We start from the raw sequence: 14187 nt of genomic DNA on the forward strand, positions 1-14187 counted from the left end.
AAAAAAGCATGGTCTTGTAGACTTTGAGTGCATGTGAAACCATGCAAGGGTATTGTCCCAACAGACCAAAAATCATAAACAGGGCAAATCTGGAATCTGAACTTTAACCAGCAGATCCTTGCCTGGCCAAGGGACACAACACTACACAGGAATATGCATCTTACCATCACTGGGCCACATGTGCCTCATAGAAGAGAAGAGACGTAACAGTTGGATAATATGAGTTGTCAACCAGTCTCGAGGGGTAGAAATGATCTTACTGACAATTTTCTGATTCAAGTTGTGTGGCCATAACTCTGTGACATCATGTATTGTCCACAACAAAAGATTCCACTCTTCTTCTATGTGAGGCTCGATCAGTACGTATCAATCAACCTCATACACATTCATACAATACAGCATAGGGGACATTGGAAAAGATTTCCCATTCTGTAACCAATCAGAAAGAGTCAGTGAGTGTGTTAAAATTTTGAGGAACATCAGCAATACTTCAGCCATATTGTTACAAGACAAAGTAATGCATTAATAGTTTCTAAAACCCTGTAGTCAAAGGACAGTAAAATAACTTGCAACATCACAGATTTGTATATAAAACAAGTTTGAAATGAATACTAATAACAGTAAGACAATAACCTACAGATACCTTTTCTCTTCTGTAAATAAAAGAAAGTCACACTTTCAATAGTGTAACTTTATGTTTTCTGTGTTCTTAGTTCCAGGAATTAATGACGCTGAGATGACGTTATCAAATCATTTGTTGGTATCTTAGTTAGTCAACATTGTCTAAATATATATGCTTATAATATAATTAAATTTTCAATGTGTTCATTGAAATTCCTGCATTTTGATTAGCTGAATTGCTCAAGTGTTATTGCATTCATTTCCCAGTGAATGTAAAAAATTAAGCCACACCCACCGAGGGGCACTTCTTTTATTACTGCGGAATGTCGGGGAATCCCAATATTACAGTTGAGGGAATTCCCTTTCTGATAACGTGTATCGTCATGCACAGGACATTTAGCAACATTCATGCATATTCATTGTCCAAACTACCCTTGAAACCGAAGGCCGAGAATGAAAGAAACAGCAAACGTGCATGTCTTTGGGTGGCATTTCTAACTAGCATTTTTCAAACTGTGTTTTTCCCGTTTTCAGGAATCTGGCAGTAACTGACCATGTCATTAGAAACAGACGCCTTCTCCCGGACATATTTCTTCCGGTTTGTTACAGTCTGACAGTTGCAGTTCTTCTCACCTCTTGCCTTAATTGACAGGTCCAATGAAGATTGTTCTGATCCTACTCTCCATTGATTTGCTACTGGCGTGTCAAGTTATGTGCCTAAATTAAATGATCACCTGATTCATGTCACGCCACAGTATGTATTCCTACACCTGGAATGTTTATCAATCTCGTCATTTTTGTCTGTTTTGATATATACAACTATTTTTGGATAAACTATTGTAGATAAAACATGTTTTACATTGTTGAATTTAATCATAAGCATTGACTGTGTATTTTTTTCGATTCATTGAGGTATGAATCGAAAAACCGATGTGCTACGCAGATTCATATAGTTTGCACATTATAACTCAATGTACCGAAAAAAATACACAGTAAATCCATAAATAGATACTTTTATCCAATCAACTCACCTATCCAGTGAAAGGAAAGTCTACGTGATCCAATCACACTCCTCGGCAGTCCTGGAACACACCCATGGAGAACTTTTGCTGCAAATAAACAACCAGTGTCAGATCTACACAGAAACATGAAACAGACAACACTTGGCAAGCAAACCCCTGACAACGTGTGTGGGTGGTTGCGACTGTGTCAGCGAGTAAGCGGGTCCTTAATTCGATAGCCTAAATTTCCACGACTTTTCCATGGTAATATGCCAGTTTTCCATATCAAATATATAAATATCGTCAGATCATAGGTTTTCAGCAATCATACGTTTTGGGACGGCCATGTTTATTGCGATTACTCTCGCTATAACAAAGGGAGTGGCATCACACAGACATTGTAAATACTCAGTGTCCTATTTAAAAGATAAGGTCGTCTTTTATAAGTGAGTGAGATGTTTTAACGTTGTTCTTGAGAAAACTAGGAATGTTACTTAAGCATCCAAAAAACCATAACAAGGGGATATATTACATAATAAATATAAAAAAATAATTTTTTTTAATACCAATTGTCTTCTTCTGGTGATCATTGACAAGAAAGCATATAAAACTCAGTCACCAACAAAAAAATTCCATTTTTCCATGTCTTCATAAAATTGTTTTATTTTCCAAAACTATTACAGTCGTCAGAAAACCAAATTAAAATTTCATGAGCCTTATGAACCCTGTGTATTCCAGTACAATCAGAGCAGGGGAATGGACTTTACACGCTGTAACCATGTGCCAGTTGCACATGATCCCTGATCATCAGTTTAAATCCCAGTTTTCCTTGCTTATGTTTCTATAGTCCTTGCCACATCGCGAGGATTAATTAACAAAGGTAGCTGCAGGTGTTCTAATACTTATGAAGTGTCGACGAGGCATTCCACCGATAAAGAATACCACTTACAGTAATGACAGAAACGCAAAGTGCGCTTTTCAAGAAATATCCATGTTCTTAACGATAAACGTCATCATTGAGTTTCGATCATGTTGCTTCAATCCGACTGTGGATCGGCAGTCAGGTGACAGTGAGTGACTATTTTTAGCAGCGTGTGCAGATGTAGTATTTCAAGCAGTATTTAAAGCACTATTGACCAAGGTCACTGCTAAATATAATCGCTTGCAGTCACTGTCGACTCGTACCCGGATGGTAACCATGTGTGAAGCGGGGAGAGGGTGGTCCCCCTGAATCAGCCATGGATGAGGCGAGATTGTCTACCTACTGTGATGCACCATGCAGATGTAGTAGTTGATGACATTGTCGCTGTCTGCCGCTGCTGTTGGTGAGGCCTTGCCCTTGCTGGAGGTGAAGGCCATATGTTGATAGCACAGGCAGTAAGTTCCGTTAGCCTGACTCAGCACACAGGCATTTAGACTTACATCTGCACGAACGCAAAATACATCTTGAAAACAATAATAAACAATAAAAGACCTGGGCCCACTTGAACAAAAAGATCTCAGTGTTAAAATGATCATAACTCCCATACTTTAACATAGACTTACAATAGTCTTAGCGCTAAGATCGCTTTGTGCAAGTGGGCCCAGGACCCCATGCAAGCAGTTGTAGTGTTACAACTATTGAAAGTGTATGTTAAAGCATAAGAGTTACGATAGACGTAGTGCTAGGATCGCTTTGTGAAACGCAGCCCAGGAATGATAAGGTTCAGTAACAGCTGCAAAATTGATACCTTCAAAATCAGTCAGGGGCGGTCTGGTAGCCTAGTGGTTAAAGCGTTCGCTCGCCACGCCGAAGACCCGGGTTCGATTCCCGACATGGGTACAATGTGTGAAGCCCATTTCTGGTGTCCCCCACCGTGATATTGCTGGAATATTGCTAAAAGCGGCGTAAAACCATACTCACTCACTCAAAATATCTAATACATGCACGTTTTGAAAACCTATGTTTCACATGGTCAACTAGAAAAGTGAAATGCAAGGACTGCCAACACAGAAGCAGACACATCACTGATATTTTCAGAAGACCCAGAAATCATTCACATAACATTTCCAGTTTGGTACCAATACCTTTGTTGGGGGGATATACATGCCTACTACAACCTCAGCTTAAAGTACCTTGTCTCCAGCTACAATAATAAGGAACTCTAAAGCATGTCCGGTCTAGTGACACAAATCTGAAAAAACACATGACCTAAAACGTGAAGTGAAAGTCCCATTCCTCTCCTTACTCAAAGACAAATTAATATGCAATTACACTCTACTGACCTGACTTCCAGTCAAATGACATAATTTCTTGTTAACGAAATACATTTCTAATCAATGATGATTCCAAATTAACCAGACAAAAGCATCTGGCTACCTTTATCATAAATCACTTCCATTATATGGATGTCCAGGGAAAACACATGTTCTATACTATACATTTTGAAAACATGTCTGTCTTTTAAACAAATGTTATATTTGGGATAACACTCTCTCAGCAAAGTACACATTCTAGTACTTTTTTGTACAAGAATCTGTACTTCACTAAGAAAGTGTTATCCCAAACATAACATTTGTTACATTGGACACAATGGCATTGTGTTCACTTCTGTCCTTGCTCCTCTATTTCATCCTATTGCATGGCCACTGGGGGTGACTATTGGTTTGGGAATCACTATTGAGATAACTATTGATATTGAAAGAAACCATTGCGATAACTATTGATATTGCAAGCAACTATTGCGATAAATATCGATAGTTTTCAGTGTATCATTTTAGATGGATTTTAGAGTTGAATTAAACCTTGGAACAGAAGTTTCCTTTGAATGTGATAACCATAACAACAAATAAAAAGTAAAGTTTGAGATATGACTGATTTGTTTTTTCTTTACCCTAATAATTTAAGAAAAAGAAACTTCCACATTACCATGTGTAAACTTCTACCACTCATGATCGAAAGGAAAACAAATTTGAACAGCATTGCATGTATTGTATTGATATGGTAAATACAATCGAAACTATCGATATTCCTAACTGAAATCGATATTACTGAATGGAAACTGATTTAATAATCGATTTATTGACTTTAAGAGCTTACCAAAAGCAATATATCAATATTTTGGTTTATCGTGACACCCCTAATGGCCACTATTGCTCTTACAGACATGTCTGCCTGCTGGTTCCCTGGACAGCAGCAGGATCTACGGATTCATCTCTAGAAGTGCACTTACCGAGTCTACACATTTTCTAACATGTTTCTATTATCTATTGTACAAAATTCAGTATGAACTTATTATCAGTTGTACAATGTCCTTGTACATGTTCATTTATTATATACTTCAGCATTAAAGGGGGAGTTTTCTGAAATTGAGAAAAGTGATATTTTCACTGGAGTGAACATAACAATTGATATTTCACTGCAGTAAACATAACCCTTCATATTTCACTCGATAAGAAAAACAGGATATTTCACTCAACACATGGAATATCCTCCATGTATACCTTAAAAAATATAACAAAATAAATAAAAATAATGATTACTTTACCTTAAACAAAACCATCATAGACACTTCCAATGATGATCAATCCAAACCTCATCACTTCAAGACCATACCACTTCATCTGCTACACCGATTCACACAATGTGACCCGTGTCTATGTTTCAGACACATATCTATTTATAGATTACTGTAATAAACATGAACACATTATACGGAAGAAAATTTATGGATATCAACTTTTTTATTATGAGGAACAACGTTTCGGAGTATATGCTTACCTGTTGAAGGAGTAAGCATATACTCCGAAACGTTGAGTTCCTCATAATAAAGAAGTTGACATCCATATATTCTCTTCCTTATGTGTATCACTTCTAAATGCCTTTCAAAGACATGAACACATTATGTTGCTTCTGTGCAGGAATATATTCTTGGTGGTGATCAATCAATTCTTCCGGAGAGACTTACCAGGAATTCCAGGATTCAGTGGTCTATCTGCATAGTGGGATCTGCCAAACCAAGACAAACGTGATGGAAGAAAACATACGATGTACATCTTAGAGTATTTTTTAAAACTTGTACATAAAAAAACCCATTTGCTCTATCATCCATTTGCATGATTTGAAAGTAGAGTTTAGATCCCCAAAGTCTACCACTGACTTACCTTAAAGTTGACCTGATATAGGGAAATGGGAACTTCAATGGAATGTCAAGCTGAAACAACAGAAACAAACCAGGCCATAACAAACATACCTCAGTTTTGTCTTTGTAATCAACCAACAATACTGAACAATATTAGGCGGCAAGAAGCAAGTGTATCTGCACAGAGATATACAGTCAAACCTTGCTGTGTCCAACTCATTTGAGAGTCACATGTATCCAAATTAAGCTTATAATTTGATGTTTCAAACCCCGGGTAATTCAATCTTTTTTCAGGCTCCCACGAGTTCGACACAATGAGGTTCGACTGTATTAGTATAAAGGTCGTCATGCATTGGGAATCCTTATGACATACTTAATGGCATACTAGCATAAACCTATTGCGAAAATAAAGCCAAAAAGCCAAGAATCCTACACTAAAAGTCAAATAGTAGCACATAGGTAAATAAATATTGATTCCCATTTTACAATAATCTCCATATTGCTTATGGCAAAAGTGAAGAGCAGCATCATAGCACTGTAACAGTCATCGTTTGCTCAGTTTTGTTTGTTTGTTTGTTATTAATGCAATACTCAGCAAGATTCTAGCTATATGTCAACGGTCTGTAAATAATCAATTCTGTACCAGACAATCCAGTGATTGATTTCAATAGCATCGATCTACACCATGTTGTCTAAGGCACTGCAATTCACCATGCAGAGTTGCGACCATTTGGCATGCCAGACATCTATTACTGGGTTTGAAGCATATTGATGTGGGATGAAAGCCTGAAGTGATGCAGGTCTCAGATGTTTACCACTTTGGTGAAACCCACGAGCAAGGATATCGTGTTGACAAACCTAGAAACATAATCGGGTTGAACCGAGATTCGAACCTACAATCATAAGTTTCCTGGGTGCCCAAGGGACGCAACTCTACACAGAGAATTGTGGTGCCTTAGATGACTGGGCCACCCGTGCCCCCCTGATACAAGTGATGGAGTACGATCACAGGTATGGCGGTGCTGCCTTACCATGCTGTCATAGTCAGCGTTCTGATGGAACTGAAGAGTGGAAAGTTTCTGTGCTACAACGTTGCTGTTGTCTCCTTGTGGGCGGTAGTTGTAGATGTAGTGGAGTCGCTGGTTGACGGCGTCCCACTGACACCACACAAACTTCCGCACTAACTGCATGGTGTGTGGTTGGTCAGACATGATCTGAACGAGATAGGTTTATAAGGATTATAGACATGGGACGGCATCTGTAGGAGATGGGTTTATCAGGATTATAAACATGGGACGGCATCTGGAGGAGATGGGTTTATCAGGATTGTATACATGAGACGGCATCTGGACGAGATAGGTTTATCAGGATTATAAACATGGGACGGCATCTGGAGGAGATGGGTTTATCAGGATTATTGACATGGGACGGCATCTGGAGGAGATGGGTTTATCAGGATTATATACATGGGACAGCATCTGGAGAAGATGGGTTTATCAGGATTATAAACATGGGACGGCATCTGGAGGAGATGGGTTTATCAGGATGATATACATGGGACGGCATCTGGAGGAGATGGGTTTATCAGGATTATAAACATGGGACGGCATCTGGAGGAGATGGGTTTATCAGGATTATAAACATGGGACGGCACCTGGAGGAGATGGGTTTATCAGGATTGTATACATGAGACGGCATCTGGACGAGATTGGTTTATCAGGATTATAAACATGGGATGGCATCTGGAGGAGATGGGTTTACCAGGATTGTATACATGAGACGGCATCTGGAGGAGATGGGTTTATCAGGATTATAAACATGGGATGGCATCTGGAGGAGATGGGTTTATCAGGATTATAAACATGGCATGGCATCTGGAGGAGATAGGTTTATCAGGATTATAAACATGGGACGACATCTGGAGGAGATGGGTTTATCAGGATTATATACATGGCATGGCATCTGGAGGAGATGTGTTTATCAGGATTATAAACATGGGACGGCATCTGGAGGAGATGGGTTTATCAGGATTATAAACATGGGACGGCATCTGGAGGAGATGGGTTTATCAGGATTATAAACATGGGACGGCATCTGGAGGAGATGGGTTTATCAGGATTATAAACATGGGACGGCATCTGGAGGAGATGGGTTTATCAGGATTATTGACATGTGACGGCATCTGGAGGAGATGGGTTTATCAGGATTATATACATGGGACGACATCTGGAGGAGATGGGTTTATCAGGATTATAAACATGGGACGGCATCTGGAGGAGATGGGTTTATCAGGATTATTGACATGTGACGGCATCTGGAGGAGATGGGTTTATCAGGATTATAAACATGGGACGGCATCTGGAGGAGATGGGTTTATCAGGATTATAAACATGGGACTTTAGCATTCTTTACTGTGTGAGTGTTGGCACTAAATTTAAGAAATAAACAACAAGTTGGAGTTGTTTATCGTACAATAAAACGCTGCAGCGAGAATCTCTCCCTGCAGTGTTTTATTGTACGATAAACAACGACCACGAGTCGTTCATGTCTTATATGAGATGTCAACATAATATACAGCCTCTTTAAGGATGTTGAAAAAATCTACAAGCTTTAAATATATTAACCCAAATTTTATTAATGATAACTTCCTGAATAGAATCCAGCCTCGGAAAATATTGGACAAGGACATTTCAGGAACAGGTGGGTAAATGGGGACATGAGGGAGTTGACTTTGTTTTCCATTGCTCTTCTGTTTTGGACATATTCTGATGGAAATATACTTAAAAACTAACTATATTTACACCTGGATTAACAACAGTATTAATAACAGTGACAGCGTAATGTCATTATTCGTGACAACACTCAGAAACTACTTACAGTTCTCTTATCCCCAGCTCTAGCCATAGGGATCTTGTATAAACCTATTGCTGCAAACAGAAACACACAAAATATAAAAGCATACAAACAATATAAATTAATGACTTTTATGACGACCAAGCTGGAAAATGTGCTCATAAGGGAAGGGAGATAACTCTTGCTACCTTGTGGATGAAATCCAATCAATACCCTGAGCTCTGAGGTTAGATGGAAAACACATGCAACTCTCATGAAAGAACAAACAACAAAATAGTCAAAGCAGCAATTTATCACCAAAGTTTCCGTAACCTGCCCTGATAGACAAGGGGACACAAGAACACTTGGCGGCCATCTGGAACACTTGGGGTCATCAAGACATTATGAATCTCAGTCTGGCCATGCATCCGAGTCTTGAAAATTCAGCAGTCACAGTCAAGTTAAAAACAGGTGTCATTGTATATAAACTGATGATTCTCGATCATTAGAGATATCACATACAATAATTATCACAATTTCCTGACAAAATGGTTCACACAAAAGACAAAAGACATTAAATAATGGCGTCATTCAGTTGGTAAAATAATTTTTGAAGGAAGACTAGAAGATAGGACTCCCTGGGAGCTGATTGGTAGGAAAGACTAGCTATGTAATACTTACACTCTTTATGAAGGAAGACTAGAATATTGGACTCCCTGAGAGTTGATTGGTAGGAAAGACTAGCCATGTAATACTTACATTCTTTATGAAGGAAGACTAGAAGATGAGACTCCCTGGGAGCTGATTGGTCGGAAAGACTAGCCATGTAATACTTACACTCTTTACGAAGGAAGACTAGAAGATGGGACTCCCTGGGAGTTGATTGGTCGGAAAGACTAGCCATGTAATACTTACACTCTTTATGAAGGAAGACTAGAAGATGGGACTCCCTGGGAGTTGATTGGTAGGAAAGACTAGCCATGTAATACTTACACTCTTTATGAAGGAAGACTAGAAGATGGGACTCCCTGGGAGCTGATTGGTCGGAAAGACTAGCATACAGAAACTGGACTTTGAGGAAGTTGCTTCGTTCAAGGTTGAGGGAGAAGACCCGAGTGTCCAAGGCCTGTAACTCTGCAAGGTACGCCCGGTACATCTCTGCAAACACAGCGCCAAGCACATGACAACCAATGGACCATGATAAACAGAGTTGCTTCTGTGGCACTGAAGTTCCCCATTATTCTTGTACACAGTCAACATTCGTAAAATTCTGAAATTTTACAACACCTTGTATATAGCAACCATGATTATTAATCCTAAAGTGTGTTTTGAAATCTATGATCACTGATGGATCACTGCATGGTGTCTAGCCTTTAGGAATCCAAATCTCTTTGTTTCATCGTGACCAGAAACATAGAAGAACCTATATGGAGACCCGGATAAGAATCAGCCCCCTCGTTCTCCATTTGTAGTCACAAGAGGCTACAAAATTAAACCCGGGTAGAGGAAATGTCTTCAGTAACCCTTGCATCTGTCATAAGAGGCAAATAATGGGACTGGGTGGTCAGACTTGGTTGATGCATGTCATCGTATCCCAATTGGGTAGACCGATGCTCATGATGTCAATCACTGGATTGTCTTGTCCAGACTCGATTATTTACAGATATATAGTCATATAGCTGGAATATTGCTGACTGCAGTGTTAAACAAACAAACAAACAAACAAAAACTAAACAAAACCTGGTAGTCCAGCAAGATGACTTGATTATTTACAGGCCACCATGATAAAGATGTAATATTGCTGACTCTGGCATATCAACAAACAAACAACAATGTAACTTTACTGATCTGTGTATCAATGTGATGCCTGTCTTCAAGCTAAACGCCTGAGCGAGTGACTATTGTTTAACACCACAGTCAGCAATACTGTAGCTCCATCACAATGGTTGGTAAATAATCACTCCAGTAGTCGTCTCTTACGACCAGCGTAGGATGCTAGGGACCTACTCTAACCCGGAATCCCACATAGTCGTAACAGGCAGCATATTTACCTCTTCCTGTCTTTCCATCTTTAGATGCATCCCCCCTGGAGAAGGTTGTAAAAGCTGAAACAGATTTATGTCATAAATGCATTGTGGGATAAAAAATGATTCAACATTACAGTCCAAATGAGAACGATGAATTGCAAAATAAATCAAAATCGGGAAATGTCTATTAAATGTCTATGCAGTACACGACAATGAATACCCTGTTCCCAACAATATCTGCTGTTTGTTATTTTTATTCCCATCACTGGAAAAAGTCGCTGAAGAAACTATCATGTTGTTATGTGTGCAAGTTGACATCTTGAATGGAGGGGGCACAACGGTAGGAGGAACAGCATAAACACACAGAAATCTTATTCACATGACTGAACTAAATACTTCATTCCTCAGGCAGACTTCAAATTTATTCTTACTTGCCTCACTGATCCTGTTTAATGGATAATAAAAAAAATAAAGTAACTGTAACCTATCTGAAAAATAATTGATCTAAAAAATTGTATAAAGATTCCGGTCAAGCAAACTCCTTATAAAGACACAATTAAAGCACTTAAAAGTTATTGTGAAAATAGGGGCCGTCGGGTATCCTAGTGGTAAAATTGTTAGTATGTCACGCCGAAGACCCAGTTTCGATTCCCGGCATGGGTACAATGTGTGAAGCCCATTTCTGGTGTCTCCCGCAGTGATATTGCTAAAAGCGGTGCAAAATAGTGAGTATGGTTTTACACTGCTCTTAGAAATAATCCAACAACATCACAGCAGGGGACCCCAGAAATGGGCTTCATACATTGTAACAATGAGCGAACACTTTAACCACTAGGCTACCCCACCACCCCTATTGTGAAAATAGTAACTATTCTTCAATTCAACATGTCAAAAGAGAATAAGCATGTATGTTGTAACAGTAACTCAACCGACCCATCAATTTGTTTCAATGAGATAGCTTTATAAAGGCTTTCATCTTGACTTACTGAAGTTAATTGGTGAGAAAAAATGTTAAGCTATTCCAGTGATGAAATATGGCTTCCCTGGGGGGAGTGCTCCTACCTAGCAGCGTCTTTGACTTGTTGATGGAGCAGGACACTATCTTCAGCCTCTGGTTGTTGACTTGTACAACCTGAACACAACAAAAGAAGACTCTCCATGCCTAATATCTGCTGAAACTGATAGCAAGGTATGCCCGGTACATCTCTGCAGACACAGGGCCAGGCAGATGACAACCAATGGTTGGTTGGTTGCTTTGTTGTTTAACGCCGCACTCAGCAATATTCCAGCTATATGACGGCGGTCTGTAATTAATCGATTCTGGACCAGACAATCCAGTGATTAATATCATGAACATCGATCCACACAATTGGGATCGATGACATGCATCAACCAACTCAGCGAGCCTGACCCTCCGATCCCGTTAGTCGCCTTTTACGACAAGCAGAGTCACCTTTTACGGCAAGCATGGGTTGCTGAAGACCTATTCTATTCCGGAATCTTCACGGGTCGACAACCAATGGACCATGATTAACAGAGTTGCTTCTGAGGCACTGACGCTCACTGTTACTCTCGTACACTGTCGACATTCGTGAACCTCTGAAATTTTACTACACCTTGTATATGACAACCATGATTACTAATCTTAAAATGTGTTTTTTGACAGTAACTCGACCAACCCATCAATTCTTTTAGTCTCTGATAGCCTTGAGTGAGTGAGTGAGTATGGTTTTACGTCGCTTTTAGCAATATTCCAGCAATATCACGACGGGGGACACCAGAAATGGGCTTCACACATTGTACCCATATTGGGAATCGAACCCGGGTCTTCAGCGTGACGAGCGAACGCTTTAACCACTGGGCTACCCGACCGCCCCATTGATAGCCTTGAAGAGAACTGATCAATGTTTTCAAGACAGCTTTTCAGTGTTTAAATGTGCATTCTTCAAGCTGTTCAACAACATCTATTTCACAAACATGTCAAACACACTGATCATCCAAAAAAGTGAAAACCACTATATAATATAATTAATATTATATTACTTAATATTCTCAATGTTTGTTGAAATGTTTTCATAAAGTGTACCGTATTTTCTTGAGTATAGTGCGCACTTTTTTTCCAAAAAACACAGCTGTGTAGAAGGGGGTGCGCATTATACACGAATTATGAGTTTGGATGTTTTTTTCCCCCATGGAAAGACATTACCGTGAGCACGAAACACCGGAAATACCATGTCAACAAATCCATACTGAAGTACGCAAAATAATCATGTAATTACACTGTCTGTCTTTAAAAAGTGTTCTTTGTATTTCTGGACTTATGTTTGTAACTTACTTCATTAATTTTATTCAAAATTCCTTATAATATTGTTTTTATTAATTTCGGCGAAATCGTGTGTGAAGCGATCGGAAGATCGCACAACTCACCGTTATTAACAGCAACCACGGTCAGAATACCGCTATTGACGCCTTGAAACGAACTTTAGTTGACAGAGAATGGATACATATATCATAAATGACATACTTTGACTCGTTAAAAGTCATATTTGTTTTTGTTTGACGATTCTATGTCAACATGAAATTCTCGCGCTCACGTGATCACGTGCGCGTGAGCCTTGACGGTGACTGGTCAGACATGTTCCATGTAAAAAATAATACCCGGGAATAGCGATCAGCTGCTTCGATTAGGGTTATTATTATTTTAAATATGTTTAGTAAAGGCTGCATATAATTAAAAAAATAATGGAATATATTATTCCTGATAAATAAAATAGTTTCAGATACAATTGTTGCCGATCCTTGCATTAAAAACCCTGTAAAGTTATATCATTGGGTGTGTCTTGACCGAATCACCGGTCGATTCCAAGAAAAATTGTGTACAGCTGATTGCTGTTTCCGGCTTAGTTTACGAGAAAATACACAAGGTAATCTTAATCCCTAGATATAAAACAATGCCTAGCAGAACAATAAATACTATTTAAACGGTAAGTAAACATGTCTGGTGATTTTTTATCTCAAATTTCGAATTTGTACTGACAAAGTTTCTCAGCACCCGTTCGTTTGCCGGACTTCGCTGAAAGGGTACGGTGTAAATTTTTTCTGCGCATAATATTAAAATTTCTTTTTTTTTCCAAAATATTGAACCCGCTAGAGGGGGGTGCGCATTATACATGGGTGCGCACTATACTCGAGAAAATACGGTACTTATCATATTTCTTTTCAATTTACACTTGAAATATTTAACTTTTAGAAAATAGTGATATTTTCACAGGCGTTTAGAATTGCCTCCTTGTCAAAGCAATTAAGTGCCTTACATTGTTGACTTGTACATATACTTGTTGCTGGTCTGACTAGTTACATGTAACTGTGAACACTATAGGTCAGACATAGGTCAGACATTGGACAGACGTTTTACTGTGGACATTATAAACAGACACCCGCTACACGAGTATTCACATACTACACAAGCATTCACATACTACACAAACATTCACATACTACACAAGCATTCACATACTACACAAGCATTCACATACTACACATGCATTCACACACTACACAAGCATTCACATACTACACAAGCAT

The 14187-nt window shown here is 39.0% G+C and overlaps 1 protein-coding gene across 2 annotated transcripts in view; it reads right to left on the minus strand.

Moving 5' to 3' along the window:
- The window catches only part of LOC139445447 (protein pigeon-like), a 60244-nt gene that overhangs the window by 41531 nt on the left and 4526 nt on the right, over positions 1–14187 (minus strand). For both annotated transcript variants that reach the window (XM_071226594.1, XM_071226593.1), the window contains exons 4-12: positions 11665–11734; positions 10627–10680; positions 9569–9733; positions 8621–8670; positions 6775–6957; positions 5766–5815; positions 5570–5610; positions 2888–3046; positions 1653–1730 (exon numbers count right to left, since the gene is read on the minus strand). In XM_071226594.1, the coding sequence (XP_071082695.1) occupies positions 1653–1730; positions 2888–3046; positions 5570–5610; positions 5766–5815; positions 6775–6957; positions 8621–8670; positions 9569–9733; positions 10627–10680; positions 11665–11734 (850 nt within the window). The remainder of the gene's footprint in view (positions 1–1652; positions 1731–2887; positions 3047–5569; positions 5611–5765; positions 5816–6774; positions 6958–8620; positions 8671–9568; positions 9734–10626; positions 10681–11664; positions 11735–14187) is intronic.

The sequence above is a fragment of the Haliotis cracherodii genome, unplaced genomic scaffold (genome assembly GCF_022045235.1).
Source record: "Haliotis cracherodii isolate W230 unplaced genomic scaffold, xgHalCrac1.p SCAF_6, whole genome shotgun sequence".
NCBI classification, from domain to species: Eukaryota; Metazoa; Mollusca; class Gastropoda; order Lepetellida; family Haliotidae; genus Haliotis; species Haliotis cracherodii.